At 37.3% G+C, this 16,392-nt stretch overlaps 1 protein-coding gene across 1 annotated transcript in view; it reads right to left on the minus strand.

The window, feature by feature from the left end:
- Positions 1-16,392, minus strand: part of LOC106871411 (protein disulfide-isomerase TMX3) — a 115,045-nt gene that overhangs the window by 59,335 nt on the left and 39,318 nt on the right. Inside the window, exons 6-9 of the mRNA XM_014917836.3 lie at positions 9,329-9,443; positions 5,577-5,654; positions 3,483-3,549; positions 1,523-1,688 (exon numbers count right to left, since the gene is read on the minus strand). Of these exons, the coding sequence (XP_014773322.1) occupies positions 1,523-1,688; positions 3,483-3,549; positions 5,577-5,654; positions 9,329-9,443 (426 nt within the window). The remainder of the gene's footprint in view (positions 1-1,522; positions 1,689-3,482; positions 3,550-5,576; positions 5,655-9,328; positions 9,444-16,392) is intronic.

Genomic DNA, 16,392 nt, shown 5'->3' on the forward strand with positions numbered 1-16,392 from the left:
ATGCAATGAACAATCACCTTTATCACTTAAAATTAATCTCATCCAATAATTCAGATTCTACAAAACCACTGAAGAATTTCTTTCTCGTATCACACACCCATGTGTATCATACACCAGAGAATAATAAGAAATGCAATCTTTTATTTTCCTTTAGCATCAGTGAGTTTTCCATTCTATCTGATACAAGAATGTTTCAACAAAGCCATCTGCTAGTTTCATTCAGCACAATCAAACTTGATGAGAAACTTTCCTACACAACATCATAACATGTGTTGACAGAACCATATCCAAATCCTGTTCTTTTCAATCAGAATCTGAAAGCTCAGTCATTTCTTCACCCTCTCTGCTTCACTGAAGTTCCCTTACTTTCTTTCATTTTCTCTCAAATCACTAACAAACAACTCAAAATTTAACATTAACATCACTGCATTGTTATTTCTTTTTCCCTTGCTAATAAAAAGAGAATCATGGCCTTTCATTTGTAGACTAACATCACCATCATCATCATCATTTAATGTCCGCTTTCCATGCTAGCATGGTTTGGACGATTTGACTGAGGACTGCCAAGCCAGAAGGCTGCACCAGGCTCCAATCTGATCTGGCAGAGTTTCTACAGCTGGATGCCCTTCCTAATGCCAACCACTCCGAGAGTATAGTGGGTGCTTTTACGTGCCACCGGCACGAGGGCCAGTCACACAGTACTGGCAATGGCCATGCTCAAAAAGGTGTTTTTTACGTGCCACCTGCATGGGAGCCAGTCCAGTGGCACTGGCAACGTCCTCGCTCAAATGATTTTCTAATGTGCCACCACCACAAGTGCTAGAAGGCGACTGTGGTAACGATTACTCTCAAATGGTGTTATTTACGGGTCACTAGCATGGAAGTCAGACAGCTGCTTTGGCAATGAACACGCTCAGACAGTGCTGTTAGTGCTCCACTGGCACAGGCGCCAGTCATTGAGTATGGTCCAATTACAATTTCAATTCCGATTTCACTTGCCCCAACAGGTCTTCGCAAGCAGAGTTTAGTGTTCAATGAAAGAGAGGATGGCATGGGTGCCAGTCGTCGAATTCGGTTCGATTTCAGATTTCAAATTTCAAATTCCAAATTCACTTGCCTTAACAGGTCTTTGCAAGCAGAATTTTTAGTGTCCAATGAAGTAAAAATACGAATAAGTGAGCTGGCTACACTTCTGGCAGAGGTCACAGATTATGCTCTCACTTGCCTTGCCGGGTCTCCTCACCTACTGCATATTTCCTAAATGTTATTGATGCATTAAGTAATAAGTAATGTAGCAGCCAGTCTTTTACTTGTTTTTGATATTGGTATTGGTGGTGTGGGCTTTAGGGTTAGGATTTTTCATTTACACATATTAGCAGTAAAATATATAAATGTGACAATTTTCTTCATCTCAAAATTTTCCTCAATTTGTATAAACTTACATCTTAATTAGCTGTAGCAACTAAAATACAAATAATTAAACAAAGTTCATAGATAATGAGATTTAAAAATTAATACTTACCGGGCATTAATTTTTCTATTTTTACTGTCTTCTTTATTATAAGCAGTAATTACTAGAATTTTCTTTAGCTCCACCATTTCATTGAGAATATTGGCAGTAACTGTAGGGTATGCGAGGTAGCGTTCTTTAACTACCCACTCATCAAGTTCAGACATTGATGGTTCGCCTGTTTCAAAAGAAAAATTCCATGACAAATTTTGAAAACAATTTTATTTTTTATTTTTCAAGTCTACTTTTTCTTCATTTACACACACACACTCTGAAGCCATGTGTGTGTGTTGGGGGGGGGGGGGGGGGGTACATTTGTATGTTCATATGTATGCATGCTCAAATGTATGTTGTTGGTACTCCGTTGCTTACGACGTCAAAGGTTCCAGTTGATCCGATCAACGGAACAGCCTGCTCGTGAAATTAACGTGCAAGTGGCTGAGCACTCTACAGACACGTGTACCTTTAACATAGTTCTCGGGGATATTCAGTGCGGCACAGTGTGACAAGGCTGACCTTTTGAATTACAGGCACAACAGAAACAGGAAGTAAGAGTGAAAGAAAGTTGTGGTGAAAGAGTACAGCAGGGTTCGCCACCATCCCCTGCCGGAGCCTCGTGGAGCTTTAGGTGTTTTCGCTCAATAAACACTCACAACGCCCGGTCTGGGAATCGAAACCGCGATCCTATGACCATAAGTCTGCTGCATCCAAACGTATGATCTACATGCATTACTTGAATTCTAATAAATTGGTATGGGTAAATACATTTTATGTCATAAAACTCAAAAAGATTATCTCAAAGGTTGACACTTTGGTAGAGAGATGTATAAGGACTGGATGCCTGCATGCCATAATCAATTATGGATTGCCATAATCATTATAGAAGCCATAATCAATTATGGATTGCCTGCATGCCATAATCAATTTAGCCAAGAGGATCTGCTGATGTTTTTTCAAAATCAGTAAGATGTTTGTGAAAAAGCACGGAAATTTATAGAAGCTAACATGTTATCAAACTGTAGAAACAATCTCTTCCCAGCAACACCAGAAATATGGTCATACATTAGAGTCTATTGAAAGTTGATTAGTGCTGAATCAATATTTTAAATGCAGTAGTGCACCAACAATATAAATAGCCCAGCAATTAAGGCTGTCAGTTTAGGTGATATTTTATTAGAAGTTGTCGATAAGGTTTATCTCATTACTTATCAGATATCTGGAGTAAACACTAATACAGTGTTGTCTAAAGAGTAAATGTGAAAGAAAAAGAAAACACAAATTGTAAAGGGACATGAACTGTAAACAAGAGAAAAATAAGCTAAGTGGTAATAGCTGCAAGACTAACAACTCTACTGTCAAAGAATGTGATGAAAATAGAATGTCAATCCAGGTTATATTTCCTCTTTCAATCCATGTTCAAATTTTTGTTATTATTGTACAAAATTCTGCTTAGGAGTACCCTTATTTCAATGTTACAAAGTTTGTTGAAAAAGATTCAGTTGCTATGTTGGCAGTTCCTAAACAATGCAACAACCTTATAGACTTGTAGTCATAATGAGGAAAATATGGGTTACAGTGGTGAGAATAATGATAACAAAAATGGTGGTGACAACTATTATTTGTAGTATTATGTCTTAAAATATAAATGCTTTAAGGAAGAAATTCTTCAAAAACAAATATATAACAAGGAAAAAACATTTGCTAGATGAAAGTTGCAGCAGTAACTAGATGCCTGCAACCCTCAGGCTTCATTTCTCAATTTCATTTCCTCTAATTAATACTAATGAGCAATTTATAAAATAAACAAATGAAAAGCAATAAAGTTCTAATACCTAACAAAATAATTAGTCATTCATTAATATGGTGCAAAAAGTAGTAACTTATGATTCAAAACTAATTATTAAGACATTTTTTGTAAAGATATCTTTATTTCAAAACAAAAGTAAGAAAACCCAGTAGAAAAAGCACTTACCAAAATATTCATCATAATGATTATCTTTAAAAACAAGAACAGTTGGACTCCTGGACATCCTTACATGCTGAAAAATTAGAATTATTTCTGACATGAGAATACAGTGTAAATATATATACAAGGGTTGGACAAAATAATGGAAACACCTAGCATCATAGCATCATAATTTTGAAAAGTCTATAAAACTGTCAAAAGCTTGTTTATTTTTATGTTTTTGATTTATTATTAGTGTTGCTTAATATGTTTTTCTAAAATTGCCGTTTCTTTTCAGACATCATCAGAAAAGGTAATTAAAATTCATTAAAATGATAGATCTATCGGACTTTCAAAGAGGGCAAGTTGTTGGTGCTCGTATGGCAGGTGCTAGCGTAACAAAAACAGCCGAAATGTTTGGTGTATCAAGAAGTACTATCTCGAAAGTAATGACAGCCTTTGAGAAAGAGTGAAAAACCTCCTTGTCAAAACAAAACTACAGTAGAAAACCAAAACTTTCAGATAGGAACCATCGGACTCTTACACGAATTGTTAGAAAGGATCACAAAAGTACAGCTCCCAAAATTACTGCAGAGCTTAATGACCACCTCAAGAACCCAGTTTCCACATAAACTGTTCACTGGGAACTACACAAAGCTGGATTTCATTGGAGGGCTTCAATCAGAAAACCACTACTTCAAAAACAAATGTTGCAAAGCGTTTAGAGTGGAGTAAAAACCTCCAGAATTGGTCCTTAGAGCAGTGGAAGAATGTTATTTTCTCGGATGAGTCATTCTTTACCCTATTTTCGAACACCAGTCGAGTATACATGTGGACACAGCCAAAAGAAGCATTTGACCCAGACTGCCTTCTTCCAACTGTTAAACATGGAGGAGGATCTGTTATCTGGAGGGGGTGGCAATATCTTGGAAATCCGCCAGCCCAATGCTTTCCCTTCATGGCAGAATAATAGTCAAGAGTATTTAAGCATTTTATCTGATCAAATTCATCTTGTGGTTGCGGAACTCTTTCTAGAGGGAAACGCAATCTTTTTTATTCTTCTTGTATTTTTAATATTCTCTAGACAATCAGATTGCACAGGCAACTTTAATGATCTATGCATTTAACCCCTCAAACCAGCTACTAAGTTACAATCTTTATTTACTAACTAAGCAGCAAAGAGTTAGAGTTAACTATTTCTGTGCTATGTGAACATTCTTGCTTACTTCAGCCTGTGGTATTTTGAAGAAAAGAAGAATTCTGGATTTGAAAGAGTTGAACATTAGGGAAAGAAAAAGAAAAGGAGAATAAAATTTAAAATGCCACTTAAATGTCTTCAACAGATGTTGATTATACTTTTCCCATGCTGTAATATTCTCATTGCTATCAGGTGATAACATGCTCCAATCATTATATAAACATTTCTCTTAGATGGTTTCACTGATCAATCCCATATGCTTCAAAATCATTACTTCTTTCTCCTCCTTTTATCTGCAAATGTTCTCTCACAACATACATTTATGAATGGGCTGTAATGTAAGTTCTAAATATCTCCTTCCATAACTAAGTCTTCTTTCTCCCACTTTCAATTTGTGAATATGCTGAAGTGTGCATTTTATCGTAAGTAACAGCTTTAATATTTGAAACTTTATTCTGGATAACAAAATACTGAATGTTTGAAATTTTGTTTTAGATTAAAGGTTGAGAGAGAGAGAGAGAGAGAGAGAGCATTCATTCATACAGTAAGCTAACATGTTAAATCATGTAATCTTAAAAAAATATATGAGAATGTTTGCGTACATATGTCATTTACGTAACATATTTCAACCATAGTTCTGCTCTGACATCTTTGAAGAACAAATCATTCATCATGATCTTATAGGAAAAAGAAAGCAATTTAAGCTTTAGAACACTGTAGGTGCATCATGTTGTCATATGAGTTTTCTCCCCTCTCAATACAACACAATGTGCTTGCGGCTACAGGGGAGAAAACTCATATGGCGACATGATGCACTTTAAGCATGCTAAAGGTAAATCAATCTGACCATTTTTTCATTTCCTATTGTGTCATAATGGTTGTATAAAACTTGAAACAGAGATAAACGATAATGCTATACTTACTGGTGGTAATACTCTGCTTTCCCCCACATAAAAATAGCTTTGGATTAGTTGTCTCCTAGCTGTCAATACATACTTTTTCTGAAAAAAAAAACCCCCATTAAAATATGTATAAAGGAAAAAATCTCAGGAGTAATGAAACAAAAATTATGACCAGATACAATCTGGTGTTAGTAGAAGAAGAGTTTGGTAAATTGTAATACAATGAAATATAGTAAATGGTATTGCTGCTATGTCTACAATTTGTACTGATTGCAGTCAGTATTTACAGATATTCTATAGTCCATATAAGAAATAAACTATCATATCTATATATGTAAGAAATGTGAGACTGTATTTAAAAATTATGAGTAGTTGAATGTCTACAGAATGTATACTATAAATTTCATTGTTTTATTTATAAATGAGGAGCCTTGGTGGTAGGATCAAACTACAGTAGCTATTCTGGTCATCAGAGCCAGTTGAAGAATATTTGGAATGAGATTTGACACAATTGACAACACTAGGAATGTGATACTGTGCAAACTGGAAAGAATCAGTTTTGCAGACAGTTAGAAATGTCAAAAAGAGACAAAAGGATCAGTAATTGTTAAGCATGAAATTCAACAAAAACATTATGCATCCTCAGGCCAAACTGTAAAACCATTTAGCTAAATTTAAAATAAGAACTCTTTTCATTTTCATTTGAGTGATTGATGACATAAAGGGCATCTAGCTATAAAGTAACTGGTTTAGAAATGTATGCTACATGTGTCAAATTACAAAAGCATTCAACACATGGCAACTGGAGGCTTAAAAAAATTAGATGAAAGCTATTTCACACTCAAATGCCAGAATGGAAATAAACTTTTAAATAATATATTCTAGTTAATTTTATGAAACAGTTATCTTTGTATGCATCAAGCAAATATATATGCACACACATACACATATATATGTGTGTATACACATATGTGTATACATATATATATATATGTGTGTGTGTATACACACGTGTATACACATATGCATGCCTACACATGATGAAATAATAAATACAGGGTGTTAATAAAATAGACAAAAAAGGAACATAATCCAAGATTAGGGCAACAATTAATTAAACTGCCTCTTAAACAACAAAACAAACAAACATATATAAAATAGATTTGTAAAAGCAACTAAAAAATGAAAATATTTATGAGGCACTTCCTAACAGATATGCTAACTTAAAATATAAGTAAAGAGAATAAACATAGAAGTAGAAGAGTAAAAATTTAATTGCCTAAGCTTGACTGCTTTCAGTTAACATTTTACTAAATAGTATTAATGAAAATAAAGTCCTCTCTATACTCAATTCAGGCATTTGATTTGCTAACGAATAGTCTTCAACAACAATAAGAATTCAGCATTTTCCTCAACATTAAGTCTAATATTTCAAATATATTTTACAATATATATCAAGTCTTAATTGCTACCAATTTTTGGAAAATTTCTCCCTCGTCTATTTCCCCATCTCCTCCCTCCTTCTCTTTCTACATTATAAAGTAACCTTATTCTTTCAGACTAAAAATCTATTATTCCATTAACTTTCAGAACATTGCAAATGTTATACCAGATAGCGGGGTAACCTTTTAAAATATTTTATCTGTTTCACATACATTTTAAACTCAACAATACCAACACTGCTGCCTCCACCATTACCACAACTATAGCAGCATCAGCAACAATTTAATATCCCCAACATCATGTTGACATAGTTTGAAGAACACTGTAATATGACATCTTTCAAGGTTTTTTTACCCCTGAATTTTTTCCTTTGAAAGCTACTAATAATCAACTCCAATGGTTTTTTTGATCTAACTCTAAAATCCTGCATCTTCCACTATTATTGCAATGTACTTCATCATTTGACATACAAAATCCATTCAGATTTTAAATATATGCTAGTGAATACATCTCTAACAATAAATTCATCTTCTTTTGGGGGGGGGGGGATACTGGTTTATATTTGAAATAAATACTCATTTGCTTCTTAAACTCATCATCATCATTTAACATTTGTTTTCCATGCTGATATGGGCTGAGTCTATCTTTGAATATACTCAGAATCCTCAAAAGCTTAGTATATCTTTGAAGATCACATTACATATTATACTTAACTTGCTCTTCTTCAGATGCTGACATCAATGCCCTAGTTTATTATATATAACACTTCTGATACAGGTATCATATAATCTGTTCAATTTACAGAGATAAAATGTTTTTGTTGTTAACAATTGCACCATACAACTTAACTAACAGAATTTATCTACTAGTTCTAACAAACCTTCTGGCAGAACAAGGTATCCAGCAATTGTCCACCAGTTCTGTTCCCTACAAAAAGATCTAATGGCACCACTTACTGAATATACTAATAACATAAACAAGCCAATGAGCAAGCCACTACATAATCACCAAGTCTACTAGATATAGCAGCAAAATCTCTTTGCAAAACACTTTTCTATCTTTAAAAATAACACATTTGATAATGTGAAGTAAAAGATAGAATAAACACAGGTGGATGACATTTGGTCATCAGTTTGTTCAATCAGGACGGACCTGAGGCCAAATTACAATTAACTACTTAATAATTAAATCCATTCTATAGGAATTTCAGGAAGAAGCAAGTAAGAATAGGAAAGATTTTGACATAGTAGCAGTAAGTGAAAAAGAAATTAGTGTATTAAGTAGGTTTAGATCAGGGGTGGGGAAACCCCTGCCCACAGGTGTAAATGCGCCTGTGAGCACATTCTATTGCGCCCGAAGGCCGATATACTTGTGTGTACAAAGTATAATAAATTTTTCAATTATAAAATTTATACAATATTCATATGCCTATTTGCAACATAAGTTGCGTTTCCACTACAGCTTAAAATGGTTAGACTCAAAATGAAATTGTTCCTTTTGAATGGAAATTTTGTTTTCACTATAAAACACATATTGCTAGGTTTGTACCACCCCACTTGAGACCAAACTACACTCTAACTGAAAATTATAGAATACCACATAAGCAAAATAAACAAGTAAGAAAAAAGATAAAAGATAGTAAAATTAATGATGAGGCTGTCGTGAGTTAAGGTGAGTAAAGCTATGAGATTACTGTAGTACTCTTTCCACAGGAGCAGGCATGGCTGTGTGATTAAGAAGCTCACTTTGTAACCATATAATTTCAGGTTCAAACCCACAGTGCAGCACCTTAGGCAAATGTCTTTTACTATAACCCCAGGCCAATTAATGCTATGTGAAGGAATTTGGTAGATGGAAACTGTGTGGAAGCCCATCATTTGTGTTGTGAGAGAGAGAGAGAGAGAGAGTGTGTGTGTGCCTTTGTGTTTGTTAGGTCTCTCCCACCACTTGACAGCTAATGTTGTTTTGTTTACAACCCTGTAACTTGGATAAAATAAGTTTCAGACTTTAGAAAATAAGCATATGGGTCAGTTAGTTTACCTTAAACCCTTTAAGGTAATGGTCAAGCATGGAAATAGTCCAATAACTCAAACAAGTAAATGATAAAAGATAACATAAATGTAGATTATATAGTTAAGTGATACTCAAGGAGTAAAAACAATAAGTAAAGTAACATAATAATTTAGAGGTAACAAGAGTAAGACAGGTGAATAGTTTATCATGTATTAAAGAAGTGAATGATTAAAATTTGATTTTTAAAAAGTCAAAATATCAGATGATCTAAATGAAACTTCTAAGCAAAAGAATGAATAAAGAAACTCTGTACTCACATATAATATAATGTCTGGTGATTCTTTGCCGATATACATGAAAAATACTTCATTATGATGATGTTGCGCAATCTCTGTAAACTTACCCTCACTGGTTATATAGTTAACAGGATCCCTAAACAGAAACATACACACACATATATATATATTTATATATATAAAAGTTTTCAGGGAACTGGGATTTTTTTTCTTTTAAGCGGATACTAGATCAATTATTGAAAATTATAACTAGGGTCAGGTTAATACATAAGCTTAAAAAAAGGGGTAAAGACCCCTTTCAATCATGAATGACCATGGGATTGCACCTAGAAAATTCTCATCTGAGGAACAAGTTTGGGCAAGGTTGTTTATGGAAGACCAGCAGTCACTCATGCATACCAGCCTCCCCTATCCATGACAACAATGTTATCCCAAGGGATACAGCTTGGCACCAGTAACATCGCAACTCATTTCTACAGCTGAGTGAACTGGAGTAATATGAAATAAAGTGTCTTGCTTAAGAACACAACACAGCCCAGTCCAGGAATTGAACACACTAAGTCATGATTGAGAGTCCAGCGCTCTAACCACCGAGCCATGTGTCTTCACTACATAAGCTTAAGAGGCTTAAATCCTAGGAAATCAAGTAGTCTATGCAATGCCCATTACTTCATTTGATAATACTAAAGGCACTAGTATTCATGAAAGCAGAGAAGTGCAAGTCAGCTGGTAATACTTATAGCTCTCCAAAATATATTAACAGCAAGATTAGAATTTATTTCTACAAATTAGCAAAATACTTGTGAAGAACACAGTACCACCTACAGTTACATCAATGATCTACACCATAACAGATGTCATTCCTAGATAATTAATATTTAAGTGTCTTAGCTGAATGTCATAAGGCAATTAGTCAACATGTATATACACAATATACACACACAGACTCATTATTAATATATCGGTAGGGCATAAAAAAAGACTGAACAAAATTTGAATGAGCAATAATTTTAATATCAAAGCCAAGCAACAGAACAAAAATGCATTCCAGTGTTTCACTTCACAACAATATTATGTGCATTAAACATACACATACATCTATGAAATTTCATATATCATCATCATCATCATCATCACCATTTAACATCTATTTTCCATGCTGGTATGGGTTGGACAGTTTGACTAAAAACTGGTAAGCCGAGGAGCTGCACCAAGTTCCAACCTTAATTGGCAAGGTTCCTATGGCTGGCTGCCCTTCCTAATGCCAACCACTCTGAGAGTGTAGTGGGTGCTTTTACGTGCCACCAGCACGAGCTCTAGTCACGCTCAAAATGGTGTTTTTTATGTGCCACCTGCACAAGAGTCAGTCCAGTGGCACTGGCAACGATATATATATAGTCAATTCAAACATCAACAAGCACGAAAAAACATGAAAAACCATGCAAGGACGTGGAATAAGTACAGTGTTATTGGATGCTCAAGAAAGGAAAGAAAAGAAAGAGGATTTAACATTTCGATCGGAGATCTTCGTCAGAAATATAGGAAAAGTCCAAAGAAGGGAAGACAGAGAAGGAAAATCGCCAACAATGCACACGCGGTCACATATTGGAATGACCGGAAGGGAAAGGATGGAGAAAAAGTTCTTTTCAAAGACAGGGGAGTGCAAGAGAAGGAGGTGTGTGTGTGTGTGTGTGTGTGTGTGTGTGCGTATAATGATAGCATGTGTGTCACCATGCCAGCATGGGGAATAGACACTAAATGGTGGTGGTGATGATATATATTATGTCCTAGTGGTTAGGGTGTTACTTTCACAATCATGAAATTGTTGTTTAACCCTTTAGCATTCACATTATTCTGTCAAATGCAATACTTATTTATTCACATTGTTTTGCATTGATCATGCATTATCTTATAACTTTTAGATTTTGATGAGGTAACTGCTAATTTTTAGAATATCATAAGATTGGTGTTAGAGGCCATATCTGATCAGTTTGAACATAGCGCAGGTAGAGCATTTTGGCTGGATATGGCCGGTTTAAATACTAAAAGGTAAAATTCCTAGATGGGTGATGCATTGTGTTTTTGAGCAAACCACTTTGTTTCATGTTGCTCTGCAATCACTTCAACGTCTAACATGTAGCACGTCATGTGCCTGGACAAGCAATGTCAATTTGATGGAGGGAGTGAGCTAATGTACAACACAAACATTTAATACAACCGCACCAGTGGAGCACTAACAGCACTGTCGAGCGTGTTCATTGCCAGAACAGCTGTCTGGCTTCCGTGCTAGTGGCCCGTAAATAGCACCATTTGAGCATAATCATTACTAGCATTGCCTTCTAGCACTTGTGCTGGTGGCACGTTAGAAAATCATCTGAGCGAGTTCATTGCCAGTTCCGCTGGACTGGCTCCCATGCAGGTGGAACGTAAAATACACCATTTCGAGCATGGCCGTTGCCAGTACCTCCTGACTGGCCTTCGTGCCGGTGGCACGTAAAAGCACCCACTCTTTGAGTGGTTGGTGTTAGGAAGGGCATCCAGCTGTAGAAACTCTGCCAAATCAGATTGGAGCCTGATGTAGCCATCTGGTTCACCAGTCCTCAGTCAAATCGTCCAACCCATGCTAGCATGGAAAGCGGACGTTAAATGATGATGATGATGATGATAATGATGATGAAATCATTTGTGTGGGTTGTTCAGCAAGAAATTGTGGAATCGTCTTTCTCAGACGTGAGAGACTATGCCCACACCCAATCTCTATCTATATGCTTCTACAGGTACTTTAATTTCAGTTGGAATTTCCAAATCAACTCACCCCAAGAAACCTTCATGAAAGACCATCTATTCTTGCCATCTTCATTGAATACCATTGGATGATGATGATAGCAAAATGGCAGATACCTTCTCCCAACATTCTCATGATGATGTTGATAATGTAGGATCAATTAGGATGTCCATCTCTATCACATACCCTTGACTTTGGTCAGTGAATTTTGTGGTGGGATGTTTGCATCCATCATGAGACATCAGCAAAAGGGTATGCACACACAGACACACACATATATGATTCCTTCAGTTTCTATCTACCAAATCTACTCAGAAGGCTTTGGTTGGCCCAGGGACTGAACCTGAGACCACATGGTTGGGAAGCATATGCTTGCCTGTGTGCTTATTACTACACCTGTGCCTATGCGTATGTGTGTATAAATCAACCTTCATCTCCACTGCCATCACTATCCAACATCAACATGTGTGCAATCAACACAAAAACCATTAAGAACACTACCATTAACAACCCACCAACTTTTGAATAACCAACTAGTAACAACATTATTTGTGATGTCTGTAGCTGCATGTGTTGTCTGTCAAAACAGTTGTGTGTGTAAGTGAGTGGAGTATGGAGTTTTTATGACACAAGTCAGAGGTGGAACATGTGAAGTGCTCATGAACCTGCACTTTCTCCAGGTATGGCTGTGTGATTAAAAAGTTCACTTTTCAACCATATGGTTTCACGTTCAGTCCCACAACGCAGTACATAGGACAAATGTCTTCTGTTATAGCTCCAGGCCACTGAAAGCCTTCTGAGTAGATTTGATAGATGAGTAAGTGAAAAAAGTGTGTGTGTGTGTGTATGCATGTGTGTGAATGTATGTGCACGCATGTGTGTGTGTGTGTATGCATGTGTGTGAATGTATGTGCATGCATGCGTGTATGTGTACATGCATGTGTGGAAAAGAGAGAGAGAGAGAGCTCAAAGAAATTATCTAATAAAAAATCATACAGAACAAATTTTCCCACATTTCAAAAGAAACATTATCATTCTAAATTATTTCACAATTTCCAGTTAGTCAGCACTATATCCAGCATTATATTTCTATTATTCTATTAATATCAATGCATATCCCCTTACACTAGCACAAACAATGCACCGAAAATTGCACTGCCCTCCTTAGAAAGCTGCCTGTGGGACTAGAACAATATGTAACATCTATAATTCAGAGAGACATGTTACCAATTACATTAAAGCAATCTCTTGACTTTCAACCAACCGTGTCAGATAGTTTGATTTTACCAACAAGAAAGATTGTTTACATCCACAATGTTTACTTTTGGATGTTTGAAAGTCAGAATGTTGCTTTAATGTAAGTGGTAACACATCTGTCTAGGTTATAGAAGCATGGTTCCAATCTTGTAAACAGCTTTCCACTTGTTTTCAGAACAAGGAGTTTTTAAATTTATCTATTATAAGCTATTATTTATAGCTGAGTTTGCTTTGAGACAAATTGATAATAAAAACTTATTTACAAAAATTTTATTTTTTATCATTCAGTAAATTTTCAGAACATACAACACACACACACACATATATAAATACACACACTTATACATTTATACACACAAACACACACACACATATATATATATATATATATATATATATATATATAGGAGAGAAATGTGTTCGCATGGATGATGGTACGCTTGCACTAAATGAGGCTGCAAAGAAAGAGGTCTGGAGATGCCACTAGGATAGATTGCTTAATAAAGAGAATGAATTGGAGAAAGAGAGCCTGCCGTATGTCGACCCAACAAAGGGACCAGCTATCCGAGTTGATAGTACCAGGGTAGATAAAGCAATTAAGAGTATGAAGACAGGGAAAGCCCCCAGCCCATCAGGAATCACTGCAGAGATGCTCAAAATATCTGGCAGTGGTGGCTACAGCCTAGTCACCCGTATTACGAACCAGGTGATACACGAAGGAGTCATACCCAATGACTGGTGTAGCAGCACCATAGTCAACTGCTACAAAGGTAAAGGTGACGCTTTAGATACAAATAATTACAGAGGCATCAAGCTGTTAGATCAGGTTATGAAAGTTACGGAGAGGGTCATAGCCCAACTAATTAGGGAGCGAATCAATTTAGATGAGATGCAGTTTGGGTTCATGCCAGATAAAAGCACTACTGATGCCATATTTCTAGTAAGACAGTTGCAGGAGAAATACCTAGCCAAGGATAAACCTCTGTACCTGGCCTTCGTTGACATGGAGAAAGCCTTTGACAGGGTCCCCCGATCCCTTATCTGGTGGTCAATGAGGAAACTTGGGATAGAAGAATGGTTAATGAGAGCTGTGCGAGCCATGTACAGAGATGCTGCCAGTAAGGTGAGGATTGGAAATGAGTACAGCAATGAATTCCGGGTAGAGGTAGGGGTCCACCAAGGTTCTGTCCTCAGCCTCCTCCTATTTATCATAGTCCTCCAGGTGATCACAGAGGAGTTCAAGACAGGTTGCCCCTGGGAGCTCCTCTATGCTGATGACCTTGCACTAATTGTGGAGTCACTATCAGAATTAGAGGAGAAGTTTCAGGTGTGGAAGCAAGGACTAGAATCGAAGGGCCTTAGAGTCAACCTAGCTAAAACCAAAATCCTAATAAGTAGGAAGGTAGATAAAACATAAACCCCTTCAGGTAGATGGCCCTGCTCAGTATGTAGAAAAAGAGTAGTTAGTAACTCTATAAGATGTACCCGGTGCAAGCTATGGACACATAAGAGGTGCAGCAATATCAAAGGCAGGTTAACTAGGAAGTTAGTTTTTGTATGTGGCAGATGTTCAGGTGCAATAAAGACTGTAAACAAACAGGAAACAACTCCTATCTCATTCCAGGGTGAAAAACTAGAGGTAGTTGATAGCTTCCGCTATCTGGGTGACCAAGTTAGTAGTGGGGGTGGTGCGCTGAAAGTGTAGCTGCTAGAATAAGAATAGCCTGGGCAAAGTTCAGAGAGCTCTTACCTCTGCTGGCGACAAAGAGACTCTCACTCAGAGTAAAAGGCAGACTGTATGACGCATGTGTACGAACAGCCATGCTACATGGCAGTGAAACATGGGCTGTGACTGCTGAGGACATGCATAAGCTCGCAAGGAACGAAGCCAGTATGCTCCGTTGGATGTGTAATGTCAGTGTGCATACCCGTCAGAGTGTAAGTATCATGAGAGAAAAGCTGAACATTAGAAGCATCAGTTGTGGTGTGCAAGAGAGACGATTGCGCTGGTATGGACATGTGGTGAGAATGGAGGAGGATAGCTGCGTGAAAAAGTGCCACACCCTAACAGTTGAGGGAACCCGTGGAAGAGGTAGGCCCAGGAAGACCTGGGCTGAGGTGGTGAGGCAAGACCTTCGAACATTGGGCCTCACCGAGGCGATGACTACTGACCGAGACCTTTGGAAATGTGCTGTGCGTGAGAAGACCCGGCAAACCAAGTGAGATCGTTGCCAGTGCCCCTGGACTGGCTCTTGTGCGGGTGACACATAAAAGACACCATTTCGAGTGTGGCCGTTGCCAGTACTGCCTGACTGGCCTTCATGCGGGTGACACATAGAAACATCCACTACACTCACTGAGTGGTTGGCGTTAGGAAGGGCATCCAGCTGTAGAAACTCTGCCAAATAAGATTGGAGCCTGGTGTTGCCAACCGGTTTCACCAGTCCTCAGTCAAATCGTCCAACCCATGCTAGCATGGAAAGCGAACGATGATGATGATGATGATGATACATACACACATCCAATCAGCACAAGTGAGGTTGTCATGGAGCTTGTAAGATTACAAACCCTGAAGAAGAAGCTTTATACTAGGAGATGAAAATGGAAAAGTCTAAGAGAAGCGGCCAAAACAGAAAAGGTTTCTTGCAGTAAAGACGTTACATGACCACTCACATTTTAGAAGAAAGGACGAGAATAATTGGATGGAGCTGGAAAGAGGTAAAAATGGTGGTGATGAGGTGTCTGGGTAGAGGTGAATGGGATAGAGGGATCAAGGGTGTGGGTGAGTGGAGGTTGCAAGAGAGTATGAGGGAGTGAGAGATGGGGAATCAGTGAGGGGGGGAAGGTAGGCAACAACTGTAAAGACTGGGTCAGTTTGAAAGGTAGATGTAGTGATTGGCGGATAACTAATGATGCAGGTGTTACAGGAAGTAGGGTAGGGGGCAGCAGGAGATAACAGTGCAAAGCAGCAGGACTGTAATGATGATAAAGTGGACAGAAGAAGGACAAGAGAGGGATGGCATGTAGTTGGGTAAGTTACAGG

The sequence above is a fragment of the Octopus bimaculoides genome, chromosome 1 (genome assembly GCF_046866305.1).
Source record: "Octopus bimaculoides isolate indiv1 chromosome 1, ASM4686630v1, whole genome shotgun sequence".
Taxonomy (NCBI): Eukaryota; Metazoa; Mollusca; class Cephalopoda; order Octopoda; family Octopodidae; genus Octopus; species Octopus bimaculoides.